The 14,604-nt window shown below is 42.4% G+C and overlaps 1 protein-coding gene across 1 annotated transcript in view; it reads left to right on the top strand.

Moving 5' to 3' along the window:
- The window catches only part of LOC124606917 (UNC93-like protein), a 411,989-nt gene that overhangs the window by 266,635 nt on the left and 130,750 nt on the right, over positions 1-14,604 (top strand). The window contains exon 3 of the mRNA XM_047139026.1: positions 4,913-5,208. Within this exon, the coding sequence (XP_046994982.1) occupies positions 4,913-5,208 (296 nt within the window). The remainder of the gene's footprint in view (positions 1-4,912; positions 5,209-14,604) is intronic.

The raw sequence follows: 14,604 nt of genomic DNA, 5'->3' as shown, positions 1-14,604 counted from the left end.
AAGCAACACCTAAGATGTAGAGAACGAGATGCAGTACAGGTAGTTCTTAAAATCTTCTTATACAGATAACACATTCCATATTATACTATACACTACCAATAGTACAATATAAATTCAATGTCCAACGAAAAGTTGTTTCTCGATGTCTAGGTGAATTTAATCAAACTTTAGTCATCGAGAAAGACACAAACTGTTCCACTTCTGGATATATGCAGAAAAGTAGTCATTAGTTTACAAAATGGAGTCCTACAACCATTACATACACCACAAAATACTGAACTATTTTGTAGCCTGGAGTCTGGATACTAGTTTGGTGTACGACGTCTACGTACAATGAGACAAACGAGATAGTCATAATAAACCAGGAATCAGTATTGAAATGATAGTATGCAGGAAATTATATGGGCGATATTATACATGGTGGATGTCTTAGCTATCACTTACTTCCAGATGCCCACTCATACATTAAAAACAGAAGTGCAGATTCATTATATACAGTACATGTCAAGTGTGGTAACGACATGCTGAGAATTACCTGCTCTATTCGCCACCATTGTATATAAAACATTTACTCGGTATGCCAGATATAATGTAGTATGAACTCCAGCGAGCGTCTCAAACTGTCGTTGAGTGTCTCAATATGTTCCGGTGTACATGTAGGAAACCGTAGGGAAAAACTAGTTCCATGTAAAACAGTAATTCATTTCGCAGCGTACAGACAAAATGCTACTATGAGTGAGTACATTATCTTACAGCGCATGATATTAATGTTATAACCAAAAGATTTGATATCTAGGTGCAGCACACACCAAACGAGGAAGAGGTGGATGGAAAGAAAACAACATTAATTGGTATACAATGTACAGCATACACTATGTGTATGTTTCTTCCTATTATTTTCAAAGTTCGAATACATCACAAAAAGAAAAAAGGACGATAAGGAATTGTACATTCAAAAAGAGGATAAGGCCACACTCCTTAAGTTAATAAACCCGTTGTATACCATAAAATATGGGAAGAGAGTATTTTATCACATACTTAGCAAGTCAGAAACAGTACAGATGGACAACAATATCCTCATTTAATGCGTATAGTACACTACTATGGGGCCAAAACCTGAATGAAACAGGAGAGGGGGAAACCATTTGTTTAGTGGAGTAAATACATAGAATTTAAGTTTTACTGTCACGTGCAGATCAAGTTATTGTAGGTACAGAGTAGAGAATTCAAAAATATTTATAAAAAATGAAATAAAGTGCCACTATGCAATTATCCTTGATGTCTAGGAGCAGCTCGCGCTATTCGTCCACGAGACTCAGATGGCCATAGACACGGGTTCCCAGGTAGATGCCGTGTTTCTTGACTTCCGCAAGGTGTTCGATACAGTTCCCCACAGTCGTTTAATGAACAAAGTAAGAGCATATGGACAATGAGACCAATTGTGTGATTGGATTGAAGAGTTCCAAGATAACAGAACGGAGCATGTCATTCTCAATGGAGAGAAGTCTTCCGAAGTAAGAGTGATTTCAGGTGTGCCGCAGGGGAGTGTCGTAGGACCGTTGCTATTCACAATATACATAAATGACCTTGTGGATGACATCGGAAGTTCACTGAGGATTTTTGCGGATGATGCTGTGGTATATCGAGAGATTGTAACAATGGAAAATTGTACTGAAATGCAGGAGGATCTGCAGCGAATTGACGCATGGCGCAGGGAATGACAATTGAATCTCAACGTAGACAAGTGTAATGTGCTGCGAATACATAGAAAGAAAGATCCCATATCATTTAGCTACAATATAGGGGTCAGCAACTGGAAGCAGTTAATTCCATAAATTATCTGGGAGTACGCATTAGGAGTGATTTAAAATGGAATGATCATATAAAGTTGATCTTCGGTAAAGCAGATGCCAGACTGAGATTCATTGGAAGAATCCTAAGGAAATGCAATCCGAAAACAAAGGAAGTAGGTTACAGTACGCTTGTTCGCCCACTGCTTGAATACTGCTCAGCAGTGTGGGATCCGTACCAGATAGGGTTGATAGAAGAGATAGAAAAGATCCAACGGAGAGCAACGCGCTTCGTTACAGGATCATTTAGTAATCGCGAAAGCGTTACGGAGATGGTATATAAACTCCAGTGGAAGACTCTGCAGGAGAGACGCTCAGTAGCTCGGTACGGGGTTTTGTTGAAGTTTCGAGAACATACCTTCACCGAGGAGTCAAGCAGTATATTGCTCCCTCCTACGTATATTTCGCGAAGAGACCATGAGGATAAAATCAGACAGATTAGAGCCCACACAGAGGCATACCGACAATCCTTCTTTCCACGAACAATACGAGACTGGAATAGAAGGGAGAAACGATAGAGGTACTCAAGGTACCCTCCGCCACACGTCGTCAGGTGGCTTGCGGAGTATGGATGTAGATGTAGATGTAGATCATAATTCTCTCATACCCAATCAAAGGATCTGCTGCATAATGCAGATGATGAGGTAAAAGTAGAGATTTGTGCCCTAATTAAATTCTGTATTTATTTTTCAGATCCTTAGTATCTCTATGTCAGTGTCTAAATCAAACCATGTAGCTATAAACTATTAATCCAGAAAACTGTTTTATGTGCTAGTATTAATGCACAATTGAGTATTGCTTGAATTCACCTTTAGTATGCATATTTTCATGACACAGTGTACTAAAGGTCTTATAGTATAAATTGTTATTCTACTATACAACACAGTAAAAATCAATGTTATTCCAATGTGCAACTAATAAACTTATCAAAAAGAACTGTTACTCTCTTTATGTTTATTGCTTCCCTATTGGAACATGATTAATTGTTTTTGACTGTTGTATGGTAGAATATTTCACACTGTCACACACTTAGTACACGTTCTGATTGGAATCTACATTCTTGGAATGTTTATTTATTATCTGACACAAATTATTGAACATATGGAGCAAATTATTTGAAGTGTAGTGCATTAGGTATATTATGGATACATATTATGCTATAAATGTCGTGTAGATATCTCACATCTAGTTTTGTGCTCACCTGGCCCATGATTTATGGATCTGAAGATGGCAGTAAGGTTTGTAGTTTCATTAAACATTCCACTAAAGCAATAGTGGCCTTCTCAAGTTTGTGACTTCTGTTTTCATATCGGTCTATATTGGCCCCCAAGGAATGATGGCAAGGGTGTATAGTGCCACTACATGTCCAAAAATGTACATATTTCTTGTGATAATTATAATCAAAGACTGATAAAATACAGCAAATGAATCCCATTTATGTATGTAGTGACCTGGTGATAGCTGCAGGGACATACAAGGTGGGTCAAGAGGAAAGGTACTTGCTATGAGGGATGATAGTATTTTAGATTATGAACGAGAAACTTGATATGAATAAATGTCCTATTTCGAATGGTTTCTGAGGTAGAACATGTTTAATCTACATTGTTATTCATTTTCTATATTATTCAGTACTTCGTTATTGTTTGCAAGGAATTCGAGACGGAAAACGTGATGAAGAACATTTGTGTTCCATTAAGTTGGTAAACTACCTTAAATTGGCCAATGAAAACTACCTAAGATACATAGCATGCGCATCGCGCGAGTTCTTCAATATTCTCTCACTCTCTTCGCCAAACTGTTTCCCTTAAAAAAATTAATAGGAACTTTTGGTAGGAAATTTACAGTATTTAATTTTGTACTGCGACATGTTTTCGCTAGAGACTACGGTTTTCCTGTTATTTAACAAAAGCCTACAACATTGACATAAAAAGTTTTCTATCTCGGAAAACATTCGGAATAAAGCGTACGTCTATAGGGATTTTTTTCTTCAGAATTAATACTATCGCCCATCAAAACATGTAGATTTTCTCCTGAGTCATCCTGTATACAAAAGCATATAAAAAGGGTAAGTAAGGTATTAAAGGAATTTATAAAAAAAAAGTATTGGGACACATGGCACATGGTTCCACACAACATATTACCGACATTAACACCTAAAATCAATTGGCTGATTTCATCATTCTATAACAGATGCTGTACAATCAAAATAGTGGATATTTTTTATTGTTAGCTGACCTGTGAAAAATTTTTAGAACTTAGGTACGAATTTTCATATGTTTCAAACTCTTCTAATAAGTTCGTTTTCTAGCCCCTGTCAACTATTCGAAATATTTCGATGCTGAGCAAAGATGAAGGAGTAAGTGTGTGTTTTTCGATTTTGAGATGTTCTGCAAAAGTTGATTTATGTTAATTTTCTCTTTGGCGAGTAAATGCCAATGCTGTTTTTGAGCTGTAAAATAGTGTAGAACCACTAAATAAATTAAGGATGCACTTGAGGCAGTAGAAGCCTCACTCTCCATTGCAGAAAGGGTAGTTTTCTGCTTAATATTTATTTCTTAGACAACTATCAAGTTTCTACTTGCGAGCGACTGAACCTATGTGAAGCCTAACACAGCCGTGCACGACGTGTGCCTGTGCACGGGGCCGGGCAGGGTGGCCGAGCGGTTCTAGGCGCTACAGTCTGGAATCGCGCGACCAGTACGGTCGCAGGCTCGAATCCTGCCTCGGGCATGGATGTGTGTGATGTCCTTATGTTTGTCAGGTTTAAGTAGTTCTAAGTTCTAGGGGACTGATGACCTCAGAAGTTAAGTTCAAAAAAATGGCTCTGAGCACTATGGGACTCAACATCTTAGGTCATAAGTCCCCTAGAACTTAGAAATACTTAACCCTAACTAACCTAAGGACATCACATACACCCATGCCCGAGGCAGGATTCGACCTGCGACCGTAACAGCCTCGCGGTTCCGGACTGCAGCGCCAGAACCGCACGGCCACCGCGGCGGGCTCAGAAGTTAAGTCCCATAGTGCTCCGAGCCATTTGAACCACTTGAACCTGTGCACAGGTGGCTGGGCTGCAAGTGGGCGGTGGCGGCGTCCTTCGTGGCGTACATGCCGTACATCGCGGCGCAGTTCCACGCCACGTTCTACACGATGATCCCGGCGGCGCTGTTCGTGGGCTTCGGCGGCGGGCCGCTGTGGTGCGCCAAGTGCACCTACCTCAGCGTCGTCGCCGAGGCGTACGAGGAGGCCGACCCCGCCACCGGACCCGCCGCCGACGTCCTCACCGTCCGCTTCTTCGGCATCTTCTTCATGATCTTCCAGTTCTGCCAGGTCTGGGGAAACCTCATCTCCTCAACAGGTACGATTCTCGAATTAAATCTGACAGCGTCAAACGCCATCTATTCTAAACACTTGCACATGTATTACAGTTGGGCGGTATCGCACATGTCGAGTCATCGTGAGGACTAAAAATCCGGAATCTTCTCATGAAAGTAACATGTCACAGCGCGATCCAGTACAAAGCTGCATTTTTAACTGGCCAAAAGAATGTTCGATAAAGTCATGGCAGGTTACTTGACAAACAAAAAACTGGATCTTTTTTGCGCTGGCGTTGACTCAGAGTCGTAACCGGTTACTTGTTATGTATCTGTTAAATAAAATCACGACGTTTCTGGATAAGACAGAATGGTACTAAGGTCAGTGCGGAAAGAGACAAGCAGATTGTCATTGATCTATGAAAAACAGTTTTACACCACGACACTGTTGCATTAAATAACATCGATCTCCTCGTCGCTTCAAATGCTTTCTGTTAGCCTGAGTGCTGCTTTTCGACTGTTTTCCAATGTAGTTTATACTCACTTGTGGAATACTATAAGCGAATATTTGAATAAATTTTTTGTGTTGTTAAAAATAACTATTTTATTTATTTATTTATTTAATACGTTGGTATGTATTTTGAGCATGTTTTTCTCATCATTAGTCATTTTTAATATCATGTATACGAGAAACAAATGTTACTAAAATAATCTAAAATTAAATTTCCTTAATTTACGTCTATGGTCACAAATATTTTGGTCATCAGACTTCCGGTTTCGGTCTGTAATGACCATCTTCAGATCTATTTTATAAAGCAGATCTGAAGATGGTCATTATAGATCGAAACCGGTAGTTTGATGACCATAAAATTTGTGACCATAGGCGCAAAGTAAACGAAATTTACTTTATAATCGGGTGACTGGTTTATTCGCGACCATGTCGCAGCTTGCGAATCTAAAATAAATTTTCTGATCGCTAACTAGCTACATTTAATATAATGTTGACGCAATCACACCTTGTCAGAAATAGGGGGAGGGGGGGCGGGCGGAAGGTGGAAGAGACATTGATATCAACTCCTAATGTTGTGATTATGGACTCATTTATTTATTATGAAATTGCATGTATAGAATACAGGATAGTATTTGGGATCGGTTAGTAGTGCAATAAACGGTACAATAGTACAATAACAAATAGCTAATTTTATATTATATAGTTACTTTAATCCTAGATGCATGCAATTAAGAAAGCCTAATGATGAGAATAGCAAGTTAAAAATGTGCAACAGCTGTGTTAAATAAAAAAAGTAAATAATGTGACACGTAGCCACTTACCAACACTTAGGCGCTACGGCCATTTTTACCGCAAATACACTTTCTATTCATAATAACGTCCCATATTATTGTGACCACCTGTAAAATGTTTGACCACATTTTAAACCACAAGAATAGTAGCAAGACAGTCAATCAGGTTCTGGAGGGTATCGACAGGGATGTAGAGCCGTGCCGACTACATGTACCTGCTGCACTTGTTTTCTTGGCAGAGGATATATGGTACGAACAGCCCGATCGAGGCGGTCTCATAGACTCTCGATTACTGCTCAGAGGAGCATAGTAAACTCGTCCTGGCGCTATTCGGACCACGCACATATACTACGAGCCGTCTAACACGCTGCATTCTGTTGCTGGTACATGCCATGCGCCGAAGAAGAAAAAACTGCATGTAGTGATGGACATGATTCTCTAGGGTAGCTTTATATTTTTGTTGATCCATTATGACTTGCAGAATGTCGAGATCACCCAGGCAATGCCACAAAAACATTCCTCAGACCGTAACACTCACTCCTCGCGGTACTTTCAGACCTTGCGCGGCTGAGGCATAAAACGTGGTTCATCTGAAAGAATCACCTGTCGCCACTCAGTGGACATCCAGTAGCAGTATTGGTGTGCAAATAGCAGCTTTCGACGTCGATGAACAGCAGACAGCATTCGTGCGTGAACCAGGCGCATGCTGTTACAGCTCATTCGCGTCTAGCTTTATAAAAGTCGCTCCGCTTTCACATTATGACGACGCACTGTTTTCTGCATCCTCCGGCACGGTGAACTGTCGTTGAGGAGATACTGTTGATAGCTCCTTGGTTCATTTGGGCAACCAGTTGCCGAACAGTTGCATGTCTGAAACTTCCTGGCAGATTAAAATTGTGTGCCGGGCCGAGACTTGAACTCGGGACCTTTGCCTTTTGCCGGAAAGTGCTCTGCCATCTGAGCTACCCAAGCACGACCCACGACCCGTCCTCACAGCTTCAATTCTGCCGGTACCTCGTCTTCTACCTTCCAAACTTCACAGAAGTTCTTATGCGTACCTTGCAGAACTAGCACTCCTGGAAGAAAGGATATTGCAGAGACATGGCTTAGCCAAAGCCTGGGGGATGTTTCCAGAATGAGATTTTCGCTCTGCAGCGGAGTGTGTGCTGATATCGCAAGATAATGTACGGAATTTGTAGGTGAAAACTCTTAAACCTTTTCAAGTGAAACAAATGTTTTTAACATTCTACATCTTTATTCGTCTCATCTCATTATTTATTTCTCATTGTCGTCACCCTCTATATGAACACGTTTCTCCCATTGAGAGATCAGTTTGTTGATACCGTCACTGTAGAATGTTTGACTTTGTTGACGGAGCCACAACGTCGCTTCTGCTTCATCGCTATCAAAGTGAAATGCTTGAAGGTGCTCTTTAAGTTTTGGAAACAGAACGAAAGTCGCATGGATCCAAGCTGGAATCGTATGGGGCGTGATCAGTGACAGTGGAACCAAAGCATCGGATTGCTGGAAATGTCGCAGCTCTCGTCTAAGGTGAGGTATTGTCATGTTGAAGGAGGGAGTGCTCTATATATGGACGAACCCTTTGAATTCGTACATCCAGTTCGTCACGCACCGACATACTTATGTTACACACCGCCATGCTACACGCTACATTTCAAAGCCGTCTAGTGGCAGAGGGTTGGAATTGGCGTCAGTGAAGCGGTAATGTCAAACGAGTAATAAGCTTGACATTTAATACCTCAGCCAATATTGAGAACACAATAAAAAATTCGGAAGCATTACTTCTCTGCAAGCCCTCGTAGATAAGTGCACCACTTGTGAAAAGTCTGTGGTTTCTTGTGAATATTATCTCACGTGTAATTAATATACAGTATGAACAACTACGCTCACATTACACTTCCCTGGGGCACACATCAGTTACTACTACATCTCTCGACGTCTCTCTGCCACGCCGGCCAGTGTGGCCACGCGGTTAAAGGCGCTTCAGTCTGGAACCGCGCGACCGCTACGGTCGCAGGTTCGAATCCAGCCTCGGGCATGGATGTGTGTGATGTCCTTAGGTTAGTTAGGTTTAAGTAGTTCTAAGTTCTAGGGGACTGATGACCTCAGATGTTAAGTCCCATAGTGCTCAGAGCCATCTCTCTGCCAAGTAATCCGCAACCCAGTCACAAATTTTGGTTTATTCCGCACTATGGTACTTTTGTTAATAAACGGTACTGAGTTCCGAATGAAATGATTTTTTGGAAGACAAGACATATTGCACCTACATGATTTCATTCGATCAATAGATTTCAGGATGTCACGTGACAAAAGTGCAAGTAGCGTTTTGCTTGGTGGTTGTTTTCTCGGCCTGTGCTGGTTGATGCGGAGGAGGTCATTTCGTTCGAGATTCATTATGTGTTAGCTCAGTTACGTGGTCTGGGTTTATTCGACTGACACAGTTGAGTTGAACATCTGAATTCAAATTTTGTAAGAACAGTGGAGTGTACGTCGAAGCTTCAGGCGTACTTCCTTCCTAGCAGCGAGGACGTAAATGAATGATATGGAGTCAGCTGTAATAGACTGTTATGGCAAGGGCCAGCAGTGTTTACTCAAACAGAGAACCTTGTAAGTCGCAGGGCCGTAACTGGTAGTGCCAATAAAAGTTTATTTTCTGGAGCCTGTTGTAGAAGGCAGGAGGCAGGCTAAAGTCATCAATCTTTCAACAGACTTCTTTTGTGTTCGCTAAAATGCCACCCATTATGAAGTATATACAAAGATTTCAGTTTGTGGCTGACTCAAGTCAGAACGCTGTTCGTCGCAATACAGTTATCTGTTGTTTGAAGATATATCTGTAGAGGAACTATTGATTATAACAATTCCGGGATACGATATTGCAGTGCCTGTGTTGTTCAGAAGTACGATATAGAGTTCCTTCGGACGTACATCATACATCTTGAAGAACGTACAGGCACTGCACTGTCGTATTTATCGTCTTTAAATGTCTCCTTTGTAAGGGAATATGCATAATGAAGGATAGGGTAATGCTACGAAAATTTGTGAGGACCTTATCTCATCTCTCGAGCCGATTCCAGACGGTATCCTCGATAGTGTCATCACTCCAATCCACAAGCCTCGGGATACATCACGGATATGCGATTACCGCCCCTTAAAGTTACTCAACAAAAAGATCTTTACCCGGCTGTTGGTTGTGCGGCTTAAACGAAAGGCTCGGTGTATGGTTTCCCCTAACAAACTTCTTTGTGAGGTGCCAATAACATGCGCACTGCTCTCTGTCGCTATCGGGACACAACTGCTCTTGCTCACGCTCGTCGTATGCCTGGACTTTTGGCAGCTCTTGACTTCAGCCAGGCGTTCGTTGGGGTTGATCACGATTACCTGGAATGGGTGTCCTTGGCGCTGACGTCCAGTCCCCGTGGTGCTAAATTACTCTCAGTGGGAAGAAAGTATGCCGGTCACACCTTCACCGGACTCATGTCGTAGTGTGTCGGCTTCATGGAGCTATTTTTCGTGTACTCTACAATGACCGTCTCACTCCTCCCATCTCGATACGTCAATCAGTGCGTCAAGGCTGCCAGCACTGTTGTATGCTTTCGCCGTGGAACTGTTGCTCTGAGGCCTCTGTCAGCGCCTGTCTGTGATGCCTCTCGGTTTCCAAGTATTCAGCTGCACTGCTTATGCAGACGATCTCGTCATCGTCCTTCTTAGCGGAGCTGAGGTCAGAGAGTCACAGGCACAGGTTACCACCTACCGTGAAGTCTGTGACAGCTGCCTTAACGTCCGCAAACCGAGCGCCATACCTATAGGTACGGGATTTCCTGCTAGTAGCGCTGCTCCTTTGTGTGTAGCTGATACTCTCCAAAGCTTAGGATCCGATTTCGCAAGTGATCTGCGGCGCACGATTGCCCTAAGCTGCCGGCGCAAACTTTTCCAACTACGAGCCGAGCTCTTGGATCACCCTTTACAAACATTTGATCTTCTGCAATGGACAGCATATGTAAATATATATTTTGCGTCACGTATCCCTCACGTGGCACATATACATCCTATTCAGCCATCCACAGCCTGCCGCATGCTACCGGCGTTGGGTTCATTTGTTGACCACGGCATGCTGTTCAAGATAAGCTACGAGACCCTCACTTTCTCGTGGTGAAAGCGCGGTTAGGTGCCTGAACGTGTGATAGCCCTTTTAACTGGCTCTCATATGGCATTGTGGCGCTGTTGTCCTACGTGCCTTACCAGCCCATTGCTGCAGACCTATGCACCACACTCTCTCTCTCAACACCTATCCACCATCCGGACGTCCCGCCGCCCTTCCATTGTTTCCTCGGCATGAGCTACGTCCGTACTGCAATAATGTCAGCGCACTTCACATGCACAAAGACGATCTATGTCTTTCATCAGCAGCACAGGTCACTGCATATAGTTGGCGGGAAGCGTCCCCATGTCGACTGGCGTACCGTTTGGCGATCGGTGTGCGCTCCTTATCTTGGCGCTGACGTCCAGTCTGCACGCTGCTAACTTACTGTTAGTCGGAAACAAGTACGTCGGCCACGCCTTCACGGAGTCACCTCGCAGACACCCCATTGTGCGTCAAATGTGATGCTTTTGCCACATGGAGCATCGCCTGTTGTGCACATTCGCAAGAGGTATCTGCTGGTTTTTGGTGCTACTGATCTTGTCATTAATAACCCGTATGACTCCTCACCACCTTCCTACTCAACTGCTCCTCTTTCCGGACGCGGGATACTTCCGGCAAGCAAACACGAACTCTCCGAGGTAGATTTGTGGCCACGCAGCCACTACTTGTTTGCTAATGGCGAGAGAAGTATCCTTGACTTTTGGCAGTTCTTTAATGAAAGCCATTGTGCAGCTGTCCGCACTCTAAAATACAGACAATTTTTCTCCAATTTCCTTTGCAGTGTCTTCTTTAACCTTCACCAAAGCTGGGGTGTTGCTGTCATGAAGAGTTGATCCCCGCTTAGAACCGATATACTCTCTCATCATCTGAATGTTCTTCTCGGAAAAACTACGCGTCGATCGTCTCAATGAGTCTTAAGTCTCGCTGCGCCCTCTTCCTTACGATACTGGTTTCCCGCTATTCTTGGTGGTATTAATGTAAAATTACAACAAAAAGGAAAATAAAGAAATAAATATTCATTGTACCTCTACTCCACATCCCCTATGCTTCCCTTGGTTCCTAGAGGGTGGGAACGGCACATGGTGGCCACGACTCGGGTTGAGACCCCTGCCCACTACGCCCCTCCCTCCCTCCCCCCCCCCCCACGCCTCCCTTTGCGCTCCAGGATGGTTCCTACAGTTTAAAAAATGGAAAGGCAAACGCTCACGATAAGCGGGAATTGCGGGTTCGAATACCAGTCCGATATGAATTTTAATTTTCGTCATTAAATTATTCGTCTGCTGGTTGTCCATATTTGTAAATGAGGATACATTTCATGGTAGTCCGAGATACTTTCAGTCATAGGTAAACTATTATGTGCTGAAAATTTGTGTCAAAAAGTATTGCAGACATATCTGTCACCGATTCGTCAGCATAAATCGTTTATCTCGATTCTCTGCCCTTGAAGATGTAATACCAACGTCCATCCACATATACCGTTCTTCAGCTCTTCACATTTACTCTCAGTAACTAATGCTTAGAAGAGCACCTATTGTCCAGCAAGTACGTCTAGCTTGCACGTCTGCTTTGTTTATAACGATAAAGGCATTCAGGGTTAACTAATAGTTCTAAAAATATCTTCCGTCGCTTGTCACAGAATGATATAGAATTTGAAATTTTTATCCTGCAATACTGTGTAGTATCAATTTTTCCTCACAAATCACGCACAGCCGGCCGCGGTGGCCGAGCGGTTCTAGGTACTTCAGTTCGGAACTGCGCGACTGCTACGGTCACAGGTTCGAATCCTGCCTCGGACATGGATGTGCGTGATATCCTTAGGTTAGTTAGGTTTAATATGTTCTAAGTTCTAGGGGACTGATGACCTCAGGTGTTAAGTCCCATAGTGCTCAGAGCCATTTGAACCAAATCACGCACAGTTTCGTATAGTTTACATTATTCTTGAATCTGATACGTATTTTGCAAAAAACTGTCCTGTGAGAAGGAGTGAAATCACTGCATTATCAAGTACTTTCAATTTACTTTTTAGCTACTACGTTCCCGATGTCATTTCGTTAGAGTGTCTTTAACACCCTCTTCATTTTATGCGCGGATGTCGTAAAGTACTTACCTACTGCATCACTGTCTTTCAATTTCTTAAGTTAATTTAACAGAGGCGCAATATTATTGTGAATATGACTTGTCCTACCCACCTTCCAGGCACTCCGAGTTCCTCCTCGTTAACGAGCTAATTCCTGAAAGGGTTTTTAAATTTTTCCGCTTAGAGAAATTGTTTTAATGGTCTTACCCATAACTGCCACGGATAATGCCAACGGAGAGGAAAGATGACCAAGGAGAAGGCAGTTATTATTGATCAGGAGCGATGAAATTTGACTCTTTGGCACCATTGTCTGCGCTTCAGTAACTCCAGGCTGCGCTCAATTATTAGCCGTAGTTCCTGATAACGGCCTACAGTTATTCAGCGTGGAAATAAAAGAGCATGGCTGAATTCTGCTATTTCCAGACTGTATTTTGTTGAGCATGATGTTCGTAGTTCACTTGAAGGTTCTCAGCAGCTTTCTGTGATAGAACGGTTAGTGTTATCCTTGTAGAGGTGGAAACATCATGTGAGATGGCCTTTTAGAGACCACAATATCAGGCAATTGTAGTTTTTGTTATCTGATGTAAACCAACCTAGAGTCTTAATTGTATGGAACATGCCTAACGTAACACACAGTGCTTTCTATAATCGTCAGAAAACCTTCGTAATAAATACCTTTCATTCCTTGTTGAAGCGACGGTAGGAACAAATAGAAAGTTAACTTTATGCAGCACATGCCTTCCCCAAGTATTTTTTTTAAGTCATCCGTCTTCTGAATTATTGTATGCGGCCTGCCACGTATTCCTCTCCTGTGCCAACATTTTCATCTCCGAGTAGCACTTTCAGCTACGTCTTCAATTATTTGCCGGATTTATTGCAATCTCTGTCTCCCTCAACAGTTCTTACGCTCTACAGGAAGTTATTCCCTGATCTATTAATAGATGTCCTACCACCTGCCCCTTCTTCTTGTCAGTGTTTTCCGTATATTACTTTCCTCGCAGGTTTTGCCGAGAATTTCCTTATCCCTTACCTTTTCAGTCACATAATTTTCAACATTTTTGTATAGCCCCACATCTCGAATGCTCGGATTCCTTCTTCTTTTTTTTCCCACAGTCCATGTTTCATTACTATACATACATAGTACATTCTCAGAAATTTCTTCCTCAAATTAAGGGCTATGTTTGGTACTAGTAGATTTCTCTTGGCCAGGAATGCCGTTATTGCTAATGCTAATCTCCTTCTTATATCTTCCTCGTTCCGTCCATCATGGGTTACTTTGCTGCCTAGGTGGCAGAAGTCCTTCATCTATTTCGTGATCACCAATCCAGATGTTAAGTTTCTCACTGTTATCATTTCTGCTACGACTCATTACTTACGTCTTTCTTCGATTTGCTCTCAATCCATACTCTTTACTCATTACACCATTTCATTCAGATACTCACGTAATTCTTCTTCACTTTCACTTAGGATAACAATATCAGCGAATCCCTATCACTGATATCGTTTCACCTTGAATTTTAATCCCGCTCTTGCATATTTCTTTTATTTCGATTATTGCGTCTTCGATGCATAGATTTAACATTATGGGCGAAAGAATACACTACTGGCCATTAAAATTGCTACACCTCGAAGATGACGTGCTGCAGACGCGAAATTTAACCAACAGGAAGAAGATGCTGTGAAATGCAAATTATTAGCTTTTCAGAGCATTCACACAAGGTTGGGGCTGGTGGCGACACCTACAACGAGCTGATATGATGAAAGTTGCCAACCCATTTCTCATACACAAACAGCAGTTGACCTGCGTTGCCCGGTGAATCTTTGTTGCGATGCCTCGTGTAAAGAGGAGAAATGCGTACCATCGCGTTTCCGACTTTGATAAAGGTCGGAATGTAGCCT

The sequence above is a fragment of the Schistocerca americana genome, chromosome 3, assembly GCF_021461395.2.
Source record: "Schistocerca americana isolate TAMUIC-IGC-003095 chromosome 3, iqSchAmer2.1, whole genome shotgun sequence".
Lineage (NCBI taxonomy): Eukaryota > Metazoa > Arthropoda > Insecta > Orthoptera > Acrididae > Schistocerca > Schistocerca americana.
The sequence above is the reverse complement of the archived record's forward strand: the minus strand, read 5'-3'. Positions and strand labels throughout refer to the sequence as shown.